Source organism: Pelodiscus sinensis, chromosome 5 (assembly GCF_049634645.1).
Source record: "Pelodiscus sinensis isolate JC-2024 chromosome 5, ASM4963464v1, whole genome shotgun sequence".
NCBI classification, from domain to species: Eukaryota; Metazoa; Chordata; order Testudines; family Trionychidae; genus Pelodiscus; species Pelodiscus sinensis.
In genome coordinates this window covers 76485001-76499288 of record NC_134715.1, presented here as the reverse complement: position 1 = coordinate 76499288, position 14288 = coordinate 76485001, and the positions used below count along the sequence as shown (strand labels likewise).

At 41.9% G+C, this 14288-nt stretch overlaps 1 protein-coding gene across 5 annotated transcripts in view; it reads left to right on the top strand.

Annotated features, from left to right (window-relative positions):
• Positions 1-14288, top strand: part of LOC102445674 (EF-hand calcium-binding domain-containing protein 6-like) — a 90491-nt gene that overhangs the window by 34726 nt on the left and 41477 nt on the right. For all 5 annotated transcript variants that reach the window (XR_012904265.1, XM_075930304.1, XM_075930305.1 and 2 more), the window contains one exon: positions 5528-5638. Coding sequence is in view for 4 of the 5 variants with exons in the window: in XM_075930304.1 (XP_075786419.1) it covers positions 5528-5638 (111 nt within the window). In the remaining variant the exon portion in view is untranslated. The remainder of the gene's footprint in view (positions 1-5527; positions 5639-14288) is intronic.

The window sequence follows — 14288 nt, the reverse complement described above, 5'->3', positions numbered from 1 at the left end:
CCATTTCTTTAAAGCAGCCCGTTATTTCAGAATAGATTTCAAAATAACAGGCACGCTATTCCGGTGTTCCATGAGGGTTGAGGGACATTTCGGAATAGCATTTTATTACCTCGAAATTACCTCGAAATAAGCTATCCAATTTGCATAGCACAAATTGCGTAGCTTATTTTCAGGTAAGGGTGCAGTGTAAATGCACTCTAAGAGGGCTATATTGCAAAAACAACTACAGCAAGTTTGCCAGCGCAAAACTTGATTTTTTTTTTTTTTTTGCCTACCAAATTTTCGTGCTCAGACCAGATAGTTGTGTATTAGGTTGTAATTGTTTCTTGACTTGATTACTGCACGCTCCTCTGCTCTCTCCTTGATACCTCCACATCTCTGGCCTAGCCTGTCCAAAATTCAGCTTCTCACATGATCTTCCTTGCCTGTCAATCTGACCATGTCAGAGGAGGTTGTGAAGACCAGGACTTTAACAAGGTTCAAAAAAGAACTAGATACATTCATGGAGGATAGGTCCATCAATGGTGATTAGCCAGGATGGGTAGAAATGGTGCCCGTTGCCTCTGTTTTGTCAGGGATATTATTTTGGATACTATCAGGCAGAGGAGAGTTCCAAGCCATGAAGTGACATTGATTAGACTGAGATGCTATGTTTCCTGTGAAGTTAATACAGGCATCCTGTTCTGTCTCCTCTAAGACTGACATCACCAGATCTGTTCCTGGCTTGTGAATTGGCTGGAATCTTGCACAGAAATGATTCATCACCACGTATGGTTTAATGAGACCCTAATTCAGGGATGATTAGTTACTTTATAATTTCACCTCGACTTCTCTGTTAACAAGTCTCATATTTTGTATCAGCGACTATCTAAATGGACTTAATCCTCCAGCCAACATATATCTGTTTCTCAAACCTTACCCATTTACACCAGCCTTTGTAAATGTGCCCCAGAGAATTCTGTGATTCGTCTCTTGTGCAGTGCTGCTGGGTATTAATAAATAGTGGCTGCATTTCAGTGATGGATGACATGATCACTGTGCTTACTGGGTTTGCATGCATTGGTTTAGTTTATAAAGCATTAAGGGTCCTTTTGGTATGAAAAGTCCAATATTGTTATTTAGCATAATTTGGCATATGCAAAATGTCCACTTCAGTAACGGTTCTTTCCACACTGGTAGGCGTAATGGATGTAATGTAGTCACAGCATGTTCCCTAAAATCCTGGGATCAGTAACATTAAATAGGTCTTTGGAATTTAAATAATGGATAAAATGTCAGAATACAAGGTTGGTATAGACTCAATATACCTCTTTCCCAGTGCTTACTTTCTCCAGACCTTTCTCTTATATTTCCTTAATTCTTAGATGTAGTATTTAAGGCAGAAAGATGAGGCACATTTCAGCAGTCTGCAAAGCCCCATCTTTCTACCCCACTGTCCTACACACAACACACCATTCCTTCATCAGAAGAAAAATTCTGGGCAGGTAAGTAGGCCAAATGTTCAGGACCCGATTCATTGTGCCCAGTCATGTTTGGTGATCTGGAAGCTAATCTAAGTTGCACACAGTCACAGGGACTCTGGCGACTTTGGTTTCACCATTGATTTGAAAGACACATATACAGATCTTCTGTGAACGTCCTCTGGTTGTGGTTTGTCAGGTCCAGAAATCTTCCACTGATATTTCTGTGCCAACTCCAGTCTTTGAGGCCTCACCCAATACACACTATTCTATCTCAATGACACCAGCCTACATTCAGGGAAACTCTACTGACATCAGGGATATTATTTTGGATAGCTGGCTTGATTCTTCAGGGACTTGTGAATCCTTTACTTGTGCAAACTATTGTAGCTCAGTTGAACTCAGTTTTCACTAGCTGAGGGTCTGACCCTATGGATCTATGAATATCTCGTGTGTTGTGGTATCATCCTCCCCTCTCCCCATGGTTCAACAACGTGAGAGGGCCAGTCTTCCACCCCTACAGCCAGGGCTTGCTTTTGCCAGGGCTGAGCCCTGACACCTCTAGGCTTGACGATTCCTCGCCCCAGCATCTCTGGGCTTGCCACATCAGTTATGACATTTAAAAAATTGCTCGAGCCCCAGCACCTCTTTCATTACAAATTAAGCACTGCCTACAGCCCTCAATACCTTTGGATCTGGGAGGAAATCCTATTGCAGCTACCTTCCTGTTGCCAGCTGCCCTCTGATTGCAGAAGAGTATGACATTCCAGCAGGGACACAGCAGGGCTCACAACTGGGGATTGCTTGCACCATGCTGCACTGCATATGAAAATCGTCCAGAGACAAAAGTGAAGGAGGTGTCTCTGGTTGATGACTGAAGTTTCATGGGGATCTTGGATGTTGGTTTGCTGAGAGAGGAGCTGGAGAGTTTTCTAGGTGAATCACTGTCTCCCCAAAGACTGTTGGAAGTTTCTACACCTGGAAACACAGGGAAAAGAGTGTCAAGGAGCTGTAAAATACTATCATTCCTAGTTTTTAACTGACCCTCCCATTGCTATTATCAAAGTTCACAGATGACACTAAGTGAGGGGGAGAGGTAGATACCTTGGGGTATGTCTACACTACCCCGCTAGTTCGAACTAGCGGGGTAATGTAGGCATACCGCACTTGCTAATGAAGCCCGGGATTTGAATTTCCCGGGCTTCATTAGCATAAGCGGGGAGCCGCCATTTTAAAATCCCCGCTGCTTCGAACCCCGTGTAGCGCGGCTACACGGGGCTCGAACTAGGTAGTTCGGACTAGGGTGCCTATTCCGAACTACCTAGTTCGAGCCCCGTGTAGCCGCGCTACACGGGGTTCGAAGCAGCGGGGATTTAAAAATGGCGGCTCCCCGCTTATGCTAATGAAGCCCGGGAAATTCAAATCCCGGGCTTCATTAGCAAGTGCGGTATGCCTACATTACCCCGCTAGTTCGAACTAGCGGGGTAGTGTAGACATACCCTTGGAGGGCAGGGATAGGGTCCAGAGTGACCTAGACAAATTGGAGGATTGGGCCAAAAGAAATCTGATGAGATTCAACAAGGACAACCATAGAGTCCTGCACTTGGGATGGAAGAATCCCAAGCATAGTTACAAGCTAGGGACAAAGCAGCAGTTTGGCAGAAAAGAACCTGGGGATTGTAGTGGATGAGAAGCTGGATATGAATCAACAGTGTGCCCTTGTAGCCAAGAAGGCTGATGGCATATTAGAATGCAGTAGGAGGAGCATTGCCAGCAGATCTAGGGAAGCGATAATCCCCCTTTATTTGGCACTGGTGAGGCCACATCTGGAATATTGCATCCAATTCTGGGCCCCCCATTGCAGAAAGGATGTGAATGCATTGGAGAAAGTCCATCGTAGGACAACAGAATTGATTAGGGGGCAGGAGCACATGACCTATGAGGAGAGACAGAGGGATTTGGGCTTATTTAGTCTTCAGAAGAGGAGAGTGAGGGGCGATATGATAGTCTTCAACTTGGACTTGATGACCTCCTGAGGTCTCTTCCAGCCTTACGATTCTATGAAAGTCCAAGTGAAGAGATTTATTATTTCTTTTGAACAGATCATAGCTATTTTGTTGTCCTGCTGCTTAGATTACTTCCGTAATACTATGAATTCTACTTTACTTTTCCCCAGACTGTAATGTACTTATATAAACAATGACAAATTCTGATATTAAATTACTGAAAAGTTGCTGTTTTTTCTCTCCTTGTGTCTTCTATGTGGCCTTGATTGGGAAACATGTTTGCCTGCCTATCACTGTGTCTTATCTGATGTGGCTCTCACTACTGAGGTATTTTAGCAGCCACTAAAATGATAAAAGACACAGAGATGAAATTTCACTCTCTTTCCCTACCCCTCCAGTCAGCAGAAACTAGACTTAGTTTATTTTGTATGATTTATTTTGGTTGGAGATTATCCATCTTTTGTTGAAGATGGTTCTCATTTTAAAATAAGTAGTGACTCAAATGTACTAAGTCCCCAGTCCTGCAGGTCAGCCCTTTGGGCACATTTACGCAGCAGGGCTAAAGCTGAAATAAGCTACACAACTCGAGCTACGTCATTTGTGTAGCTTAAGTTGAAATAGCTTAACTCAGCTTTAGGCGCTGTTTACACAGCAGGAAGTCCAAGATACAGCACTCTTCCTCCGACTTCCCTTACTCCTCATATAATGAAGGTAACAGGAGTCGGAGTAAGAAGTCTTCCAGCTCGCCATTATTTTGACATTATGTCAAAATAACTGCTTGCTGTGTAGACGTGGACTATGTTGTTTCAGAATAACGTTAGTTATTCCAAAATAATGCTGCTGAGTCGACATAGCCTTTGAGTCCTAGTGGTCCCCTCAGTAGTAACCAATGCTACTTTTGATCATATACCCAATAATTTATCTCCAAAAGGCATGGCAGCATGATTTAATTATCACAATGGTTTCTCTGGAAACTGGTTTTATTGGATCATAGTAGCTAGGTTAGGCTTCATATTCTATTCTTCATTTGGGGAAAAAAAGACTATGAGTAATTGCTTAATTTTATTCTTTGATGATGTAGTCTCATTATATCAGCAATACTGAGTTGTAAATGTAACTTAGTGAAGCTGTAGTGAAAGAGCATCTGTTGAGAGCAACTGCAAAAAACAATTGACTCTGCCCATTTCCATAGACTTCCTGAAAAATAAACCAGGTCAGAGAAAACATGGTACAAAATCAGCCTTTCTTCTTGTTCCAAATGTTTGAGAGTCAGAACTCTCTAGAAGTAGTTGTGGAGTTTAGAACAAATGATACCCCTAGAGAGTATTTTCTAGAGTTATATAAAATGCCAAAGGATGGTGATGAAAATCAAAATAACATATAAATGTTATGTTTAGTGTATGCTTTCATTGCCTTTGCAAAAGGAAAGCATATCCCCCCAAAAGTCAGCTGTGTCTTACCAGCTTTGCAAAATGATGAATGAATGCCTTGTTCATTATTATTGCTTAAGTCATTCCTATTTATGCCAGTATTTCGAGGATTATGTTTTGGTTGTTCTTGAGAGATGAAAACACTTTCTTGCTGATGAATAAACACTGCCACTTTTTAAATATTTGTATGCAAAATGTCTTTAAAGCCATTATGAAATGCTTTCCAAAAGCATTAAGAAGCTGTTTTTCGAAAAGCCACTTTTTCTCTACATTTTCTTTCATGCTAAACAGTCCAAATGAAAGGCCTTTCAGAGTTAACTAGTTTCAGCAATACCAGTGTTTTAGTGTAATGAATAACTTTTTATAGAGGACAATTGCAACAGTTCAATATGCTAGTATTTCTATTTCTGTGCCCCACCAATGCGGGATTCTGTAGTAGAATTTCTTTCTTTGAGAAAGCTGAAGCGATCAAAACCCTGATTAACCTCTGATATTCACGTGGTGCTCTTGATCTTGAGGACCGAAGCAATAACAAAGAGTTAATGGCAGCCATATGCTTAGGGTATTGTGGGTACTGTTGACCCAAAAGTGAACTCCGTGAGTGACTGCTGCTAACTGCTGTTTGTTTCAGGTTTGGCGTGGAGATTACTGATGAAGAGTTTGAGCTGCTACTTGACAGAATCCCCCTTGATGAAGATGGAAATGTCAGATACCCCCAGTTCATGGCCATGTTTGATTCTCGGTACTCAGCTTAAATGTTTTATTTCTCATTTGTTAGTAGATTTTTTTGTTTAATCTAAGAGGCTTACATAACATTTCTAAACAAGCTTTGATTTCTTAAATGTGCTTCTTTATTTCATTTATTTCATAACACTTAAGACTATATGATACTATCAGCACATTTTATTTATAACTTAATTGCACTTTAAACACTTCTTAGTATATTATATTATGAAGAGTACACCAGTGAGATAAAAATTTGCATGTATATATCTAGTGTTAAGGAATATGATAAACTTGTAAGTATAAACTAATGATTTCTAAAAACAGTAATAGATGCTTTTAATACCTGTGTAAGAACATACTGCATTTGCAGATACTATATATAGCTTAGAATACTTTTGAGAGAGGCAGTTGCTTTATAGAGGTTTTACTATTCAATTTCGTAAGGCTGAGATATGGATCAAATTTGGATTAAAAATGACATTTTTACGTGATATTTTATTTGGGAAAATTAGGGTCTGATCCTGAAAACCATTTATCGTGTGAGTAGCACTGTAGATAGAAGATAGATATGTTTTTATTCAAGCTGTGCAGACTACTTGTTGGAGTAAAAGTGTGAAGAAACTAGTCCTTAAATTGGAATAGAAAATGATCACAACTTGCACAATACTCTAATGATGGGAAAAGCAAGACGTATTTTCAATTAGCTGCTGAAAGCTTAGGATCCCAATGTTGACGAGGAGTCCTGTGGCACCTTATAGACTAACTGAAGTGTAGGAGCATAAGCTTTCGTGGGCAAAGACCCACTTCGTCAGATGCATGTACATGCATCTGACGAAGTGGGTCTTTGCCCACGAAAGCTTATGCTCCTACACTTCAGTTAGTCTATAAGGTGCCACAGGACTCCTCGTCGCTTTTGCAGATTCAGACTAACACGGCTACCCCTCTGATACTTGATCCCAATGTTGTAATTCTTATGTACATCAAGCTCCTAAATTTTGTTGTGCGGAGTCTGCAAGGTTGAGACTTTATACTGGGAACAATTAATAAAGGTCCTTTTAATCTTTAGACAATAAGTATGAATTTCCCATATCTTTTCTATGAAAAGTTTTGTATGCGAGGGTAAACTTATAAATGACAGTCTTCACTTGTGCATGTTCCATTTTGGGCATGCACCTACTTCTGCTTACATATTGAAAACATCTGTATGCATGTTTACACTTGTTTGTGCTTTTTAAATAATCTCAAACATACATGTGTGCCAGTATTAGAATTTGTAGCCACTGAGGCCATGGGATTTGGAAGTGCAAATTCCAAATGTATATGTTAGAGCTATTTAAAGGGCATGCCCAAGTAGTCAAGTTTTTAGTAGGTGTTCACACCTTCATACTACCAGTGCAAGTAAATATTCACTTTGCTTTATTAACACATGCATGAAGGCCAGGTATAAGGTTTTGGAGAGCATTTACCTTCAGTTGTATTGAAACCATATGTGTTACTATATAATAAAATGTAATGTACACACTTCAAACCTGGCCAATTTTCACATCTCCTTGATTCCATCTCCTCCCATCTTTTTAGGGTATGTTTACATCACCACAGCCACTACCGTGGCACAGTCATACAGCTGTGGTGCTGCAACGGTGCCATTGTAGCATCATCATGTAGGCGCTTGCCTCAGTAATGAAAGGGGTTTTTCAATTGCTGTAGTTAATCCACCCTCTCAGGAGGCAGAAGTTAGGAATACTGACAAATTCTTTAGCAGAAGGAAGTGAAAGTCTCATGACAGAAAATAGAAGAGGCAGCAAAACAAGAGCAAGAGTTGGTTTGTGTAAGGCTAGATCTGGCATATGAGAATTGTCACCAATAGCTCAAACAGGCACTAACTACACTGTGAACCATGAAACTGTGGCACTGGGGCTTCCTGATAGTGGTGTAATAAAAGGTCTCAACATAAACAAAAGGCCTTTTGCCCCTCCCAGGCTCAGAGTTCATCCTGAGCTACTCTCTACGGGGTCATCTGGACCCCATAAACCCATGCTAAGTGAAGTTGTACTGGTCAGAAGAGGCAACAGATTACCATTTAATCCCTCCAGCAACAGAAGCACATCATCTGCTCAATGCGTTCCACACCTACAGCTGGGGCAGATCTGCTTCCTGTCCAGCCCTGCTATACCCCTTGCCTTCTCCACTCCATCTTTAGTCTGTGTCTGCCTCTGAACTTCTGATTCCTAACTCCTGACTCTGACCCTGGGCTTGTCCCATGATCATGTCTCAGGTTCCAACTTCCATGAAGACAGAGGCAAAGAAAGCATTGAGTACTTCAGCTTTTCCCACATCATCTGTCACTAGGTTGAGACACCCCACACCCTCTCTGATCACCCTCTTATTGCTAACTTGTCTGTAGAAACCTTTCTTACTATCCTTCACATCCCTTGCTAACTGCAGTTCCAATAGCACTTTCACCTTCCTGATAATTCCCCTGCATTCTTGAGCAATATATTTATACTTCTCCCTAGTCATCTGTCCAAGTTTCCACTTCTTGTAAGCTTCCTTTTTGTGTTTAAGCTCACCAAGGATTTCCCCTGTAAGCCAATCTGGTCGCCTACCATATTTGCTTTTCTTGCTGCACATCGGAATGGTTTCTTCCTGTTCCTTTAATAAGGCTTCTTTAAAATACTGCCAGCTCTCCTAGACTCCTTTCCCCTTCATGTAAGCATCCCTGGAGAATCCTGCCCCAGTCATGCAAGTCATCCCACCAAGTCTCCGTTATTCCAATCAAATCATAGTTCTTTGACTGGGTCAGGGCTTGTAATTCTTCCTGTTTGTTTCCCAGGCTCCTTGCATTTGTGTACAAACACCTTAAGTAACCAGTTGATCACCCTACCTTCTCCATCCGAATCAGGGGTCCTCCCTTGTTGCTCGTTCCTCCTTGTGTTTCTTCCTGGTATCTGACTTCCTCATTTACCGCAGGGCTTTGGTCACCGTCCCCCAACGACACTAGTTTAAAGCCCTTCTCACTAGGTTTGCAAGCCTGACCACAAAGATGCTCTTTCCTCTCTTGGTTAGGTGGATCCCATCTCTTCCTAACAATCCTCGTGCCCGGAACAGAGTCTCATGGTCGAAGAAACCAAAGTCCTCTCTCCGACACCACCCGTGCAACCATGCATTTACTTCCTCAATTTGATGATCCTTACTCGGACCGTTTCCTTTGACAGGGAGGATGAACTATAATACCACTTGCGCTTCAAATTCCTTGATCCTTCTTCCCAGCACTACATAATCTGCTGTGACCCACTCAAGATCATTCATAGCCGTATCGTTAGTTCCTACATGGAGAAGCAGGAAGGTAGTGATCCGAAGGTTTAATCACTTTTGGAAGACTCTTGGTCACATCCTGAATGTGAGCTCCCGGTAAGCAGCACACTTCTCGAGATTGCAGGTCTGGATGGCAGATGGATGACTCAGTCCCTCTTAGGAGGGAGTCCCCAACCACCACCACCTGTCTTCTTCTTTTGGGTGGGGTGGTCGTGGAACCCCTATCCCTAGGACTACGCATACCATGCATGTGGCCATCCTCTTGCACTCATACAAGCCTCAAGAATACCAAGTTCTCTACATCAGTAGGTGACTTTTACCTTAGGAAACCAGATAACTTGCTATTTAAATAAATGTCTGGTGATCCCCTGGACAGAAGGAATTCCAAAATTATCCCCGGGAGTCTTTCATCCTATTCATAGTTCATGTGCCCCTCTGGTGGTCACATACTATAAAAAAAAACAGTCTGTAGTTTTAGCCATTGGTGCCTGGCCTTAGCCAGCATGAAGCACTCTTCAAACAGAAACTAGAAATGCTGATTTCTGTTCCCTAAATGATGGGACGCTGATGACCCACGGTAAGTGCTCTCTCCAGTGCATTTACATACAATGGTGTTTGCTACTCCAGAGGACTCAGCTACTGGAGTTGGATCCACTCAGGAAGAGCAAGATTCAAAACCCCTTCTCTCCTGTGTACTTGACATACCCAACAGAAAGGATTAAGGTCTGGGAGATCAGTGCAGCTGGAACTACTCAGGCAACTAGGCTCAGCTTTCCATACTGGATAGCAGGAGGAAGTATGGGACTGGGTGGGGAAGAGAATGCCCTCTGACCATAGGAGTGGGTCAGAAGCTCAGAATAAGATGATATGTGTTTATTTTGCGGGCATTACCCCCTGCCACTTTCATTGGCTGTGATTCCTGGCCAGTGGAAGTAATTAGGGTAGAGCCTGCAGGTTCCTGAGCTAGCTTCCCTGTGCTGCTGGTTCCCTAGCTGGGGGGAGGGGAGACTGCAGTGTGCAAAGCTGCTTCTTCCTACCCCACCAGGCAGATCTGGCCATGCGAGGGCTTTAGCATTTACTTGCCACTGCTTTCCCCCTCTGTGGAGGGAGGGGAGACCCCTGAGCCTCACAAGCTGGATCAAAGGAAGCGGGTGCCAAGATCCAGGCCAGAGGCCATAGGTTCCCTATTTCTGATCTATACCGTGTTTTGTAGTTTATTTATTTCACATGATTTATGTATGGTCATTTTAGCCACTTCCTTTCACAGCAGTGACTCAGTGTCATTCTCACACGATGAGCAACACAGCAGGAACTGACTTGTAATATTTTGAGAGATTGTGCTATAATTGATCTTTTTACAGTATGCACAGAAATAAATTTGCCTATGACCAGGCAAATTATTTAGAGTTGGAATTTGAAAAGTGCTCACAGTTGGCCTAACCCTGCTGTCATTTCAGTCAATAGCAAAACTCCCATTCATTTCAGTGGGAACAGTTAGGCCGTATGTGCTTTTGAAATTTTCTCCCTAAATAATCCGCATTTCTATATACATTGTATAAAGATGGATTATAGCACAGTCTTCCTTAAAATGCTGATGGATTAGTTCCTCCTGCTACACTGCTCATAAGGGGTCTGTCACCACTGTGAAAAGCAATGAGACAAAATTGCTATATAGACTGATTAATTTGCCACACACACAAGTTATTTTATGCAGTGGTAGTGTCGCCATATTAGTCTCAAAATGGTAGAAGGACTAAGTGGGTGAGGTAGTATCTTATATTGGACCACCTTGTGCTGGTGAGAGAGAGAAGCTTTCGATCTATGCCGAGCTCTTCTTTATGTCTGGGAAATATACTCAGCTAAATGCAAGATGGAACAGATATTTTTAGCATAAGTAGTTAACACATTTTTCAAGGAACCGTTCAAGGTAACACTCCTCCAGTCACAGGGGGAGAAAGGAAGAACTCAGCTTGGCTCTAGATCCTGCCAGAACAACAAATGCCCAGCTTGCAGATATATTATTGCTACAATGATCAACGCCTCCCACAGCATACTTTGAAGATCCATGAGTGCTACACATACCTATCATTTCATCTACTGTACTAAATGACCCAATTACAACTATGTGGGTAAATCAGACAATCAAATTAACTCATGCAGGGGGGAGGGCGGCAGAATGATAAAAGACTAAAGCACCTCATCACTTGTGTGTAAACTCTTTTCACAAAGCAGTCACTCTGTATATGACTTGGTCCTCATTTTTAAATGAAACCTGCACAACACTTTCAAAAGACGAGCCGGGAGCTTGCATTCATAGCTTTGCTGGACACTAAAAATCATCGACTGAACAGAGATACTGGATTTATGGCTTATTCCAATGATCTGACACATACTAACAATGTACCCCAGTTGTCTTACCCTCCCTTTTATTCTCTCCTATGATTAGAGGGATGTTACTGAGTCATTTCACTTTGAATGGTCCTTGAAATATGTGTTAATTAAATATGTGTTTAGACATATGCTAAACAGTCTGTTCCACCTTGTATACAACTGTAACACTCTTTGTGCCTTTCCCAGACCTGAAGAAGAGCTCTGTTTGGCTCAAAAGTTTCCCTGTCACACCAACAGATGTTGGTCCAATAAAAGATATTACCTGGGGTGGGTATATCATTACTGTGTATTTATTTGTATTGAAATAGCACTAATCAGGATTGAGGCCCCTTTGTGCTAATCTTTATAGATACAGATAACATAAAACAGCCTCTATGCCAAAGAGTTTGCAATCTAGCTATGTTGTTTTATTAGACTAAGACAAGTAATTATAGCAACCAACCAGTAGCTAAGGACCACATTAGAAATCAAAGACAACAGACAATGGAGAAATATCAGCTCTTTCAGCCCTGTCTGAGAAGGAGCTAAGACTAGAGGTCAGATACAAGTTAAAGTATATTCCTAATTCACCCTCCTCAAACCTGCCCCTCCCCCAACATTGGAAGTGTTCAGAATGCTGCCAGTCTATGCACACATGGATTTCCTACTTCTGATTTGTGAGTCAAACAAAAATAAGCATCACGGCATATTTTGGTTCCTTCTCTCTTCTGCAGTTTCTGTTGTGCCTTAGGTGTCAGACAACCTTATTACAACAGCTTTCATTTTTTAACTGGCTCCCAAAGATCTTCACAGAATTAAACAATTCCTTTATAGCATTAAAAGCAGAAGGCTGTTTCCCAACACAATCTGAAGTAATGAGGACTTGCTGAGGCAGAAAGACACACAATGGGTGTTTCAAGCATCAGGAATTGTGTAGGAAGGAAGCTTATGCACCAGTAGGGGCAAGATTATGTGAGAGAAGTAGAAGGACAAGGTCATTGAAAGAGGCTGGAACAACATCGTTAAGAGGTTTACATCAAGGATAATTTTCAGTGTAACCTGAAGTGTGTGGATAGCAAATGGAGATATATGAGGATAAAAATGGTGTGGTCACACTTTTTTATAAATATGGATTTGGGAAACAGCATACAGCACACACTGGAATGTGGAGAGCTGGTATACAGAGAGGTCATAGGCAAGGCAAGCTTTAAAATGCATGAGTTTTCTTTCTCCTTGGTCTGGGTAGGGTTCATACTACACTTACCAACATGCTCATGGAGACTTAGCCCCCCGACAGTTGTCTTAAAAACACCTGACACCTGGGGCTGGAATGTCCTTGTCCACTAGAAGCTTTTGTGTATATTTTGCTGAATTTTCAGTTATTTAACTGTAGATCCAAGCATATTCATCAATATTTATGTACGTTATCAAAATAGCTGTCCTATTCCTCCTTCCATTTACAGAAATCTGAGATGGTCTGTCAAGGAAAACCATAACATTCCAGAACATAAATCATAGACTCATAGAACACTAGAACAGGAAGGGACCTCGAGAGATCATCAACTCCAGTCCCCTGCCCTCACTGCAGGACCAAGCACTGTCTAGACCAGTGTTTCTGAAAGTGATCCAGAAAACCACTTTGAGAAAAACATTAACTGGCTGCCCCGGTTTGTTTACTTACTTGCGCCGCGGCCACGGAGCCTCACGGCTCCCATTGGCTCTTTTTCACTCTTAGCAGCCAAGCGGAGCAGCGGGAAGTGGTGGCCCGGCCCACGCCACATCCCGCAGCTCCCTTTGGCTGCAAAGAGCGAAACAGAGCCAATGGGAGCAGTGAGGCTCCATGGCTGTGGTGCAAGTAAATAAACAAACTGGGGCAGCCAGTTAATGTTTTTCTCAAAGTGGTTTTGTGGAGCACTTTCAGAAACTCAAATCTAGACCATCCCTGATAGATAAATGAACGGAATAGAATTCACTAACTTAAAAGTGCAACTTTTCTAACTTTCTTCTCCCTTCCATTTCATTGATGCCTTCTCTCTGGCAAGTTTAATCTTTTTAAGCTCCCCTTTTCCAGGGGGTACATGTTTTGCAAATGTGCCTCACTAGTACAGCCTGAGTGCAGAAATATTTGTTAGCTTTTCTAACCAGTAGGAGAAGGGCATGTTATACACACCTTCCCTTTCTGTCAGCTTCATACAGCTCATCCAACTCTGCCATAAAGTTGTTGCCTATTATAATAGGCAGTTGCATTGGTCGCTCAATAAAGAAGCCATATTAATTTCTGGCAGATGGCCAGTGGCTGGGAGCCCACTTGCAGTTGCCCTCACACAGTTGCCCCCTACGATTCCTAGACTGAAGCATAAATCAGTCAGGGGCCTAAACCAATAATCAGGGAATGCTGGTCTGTGTTTTTATAGGTCTCAAGGTCCAGCCATAATCAGCTATAGGAGGGGCCCATGAATAGCACACAAACTTTAGGAAAAACCTCTCTGCCAAACTGATCAATTTACATTTTAAAGGCAGATTTCAACAAAGTTGTCTCGAAAATTACTTTTTTAAAAGTTTAGCTCATGGGTTCTTAAAGTCAGTGTGTACAGAGAAGATTTCACCAGAAGTGGAAGTGAGAGGCAGCAGTATACATAGTGTTGAAAAGGGGCATAGGTGTACTGCAAACAAATGAGAAGTGGGAGGAAACTGTAGTGTGCACACGTGCACACACACACTTTCTATTACTTGAGTATGGCCTGCACGTTTAACATTGTATAAACAAAAAAAAACGTACTGGCAGTTCTTGTTCCAAGGAAGATTCTAACTCAGATTCATGAGCCTTACTTTGAAGCTTCCAACTTCAATCATTTGATTTTTCAGTGAGTTGATTACATGCATTAGTTAATATTGAAAAGCCTAGATAATATTAAGATACACAGATCTATGAAAAAGTGAGATTGATTGATCTGTAATTCAATTTAAGAACTAGTCATGAA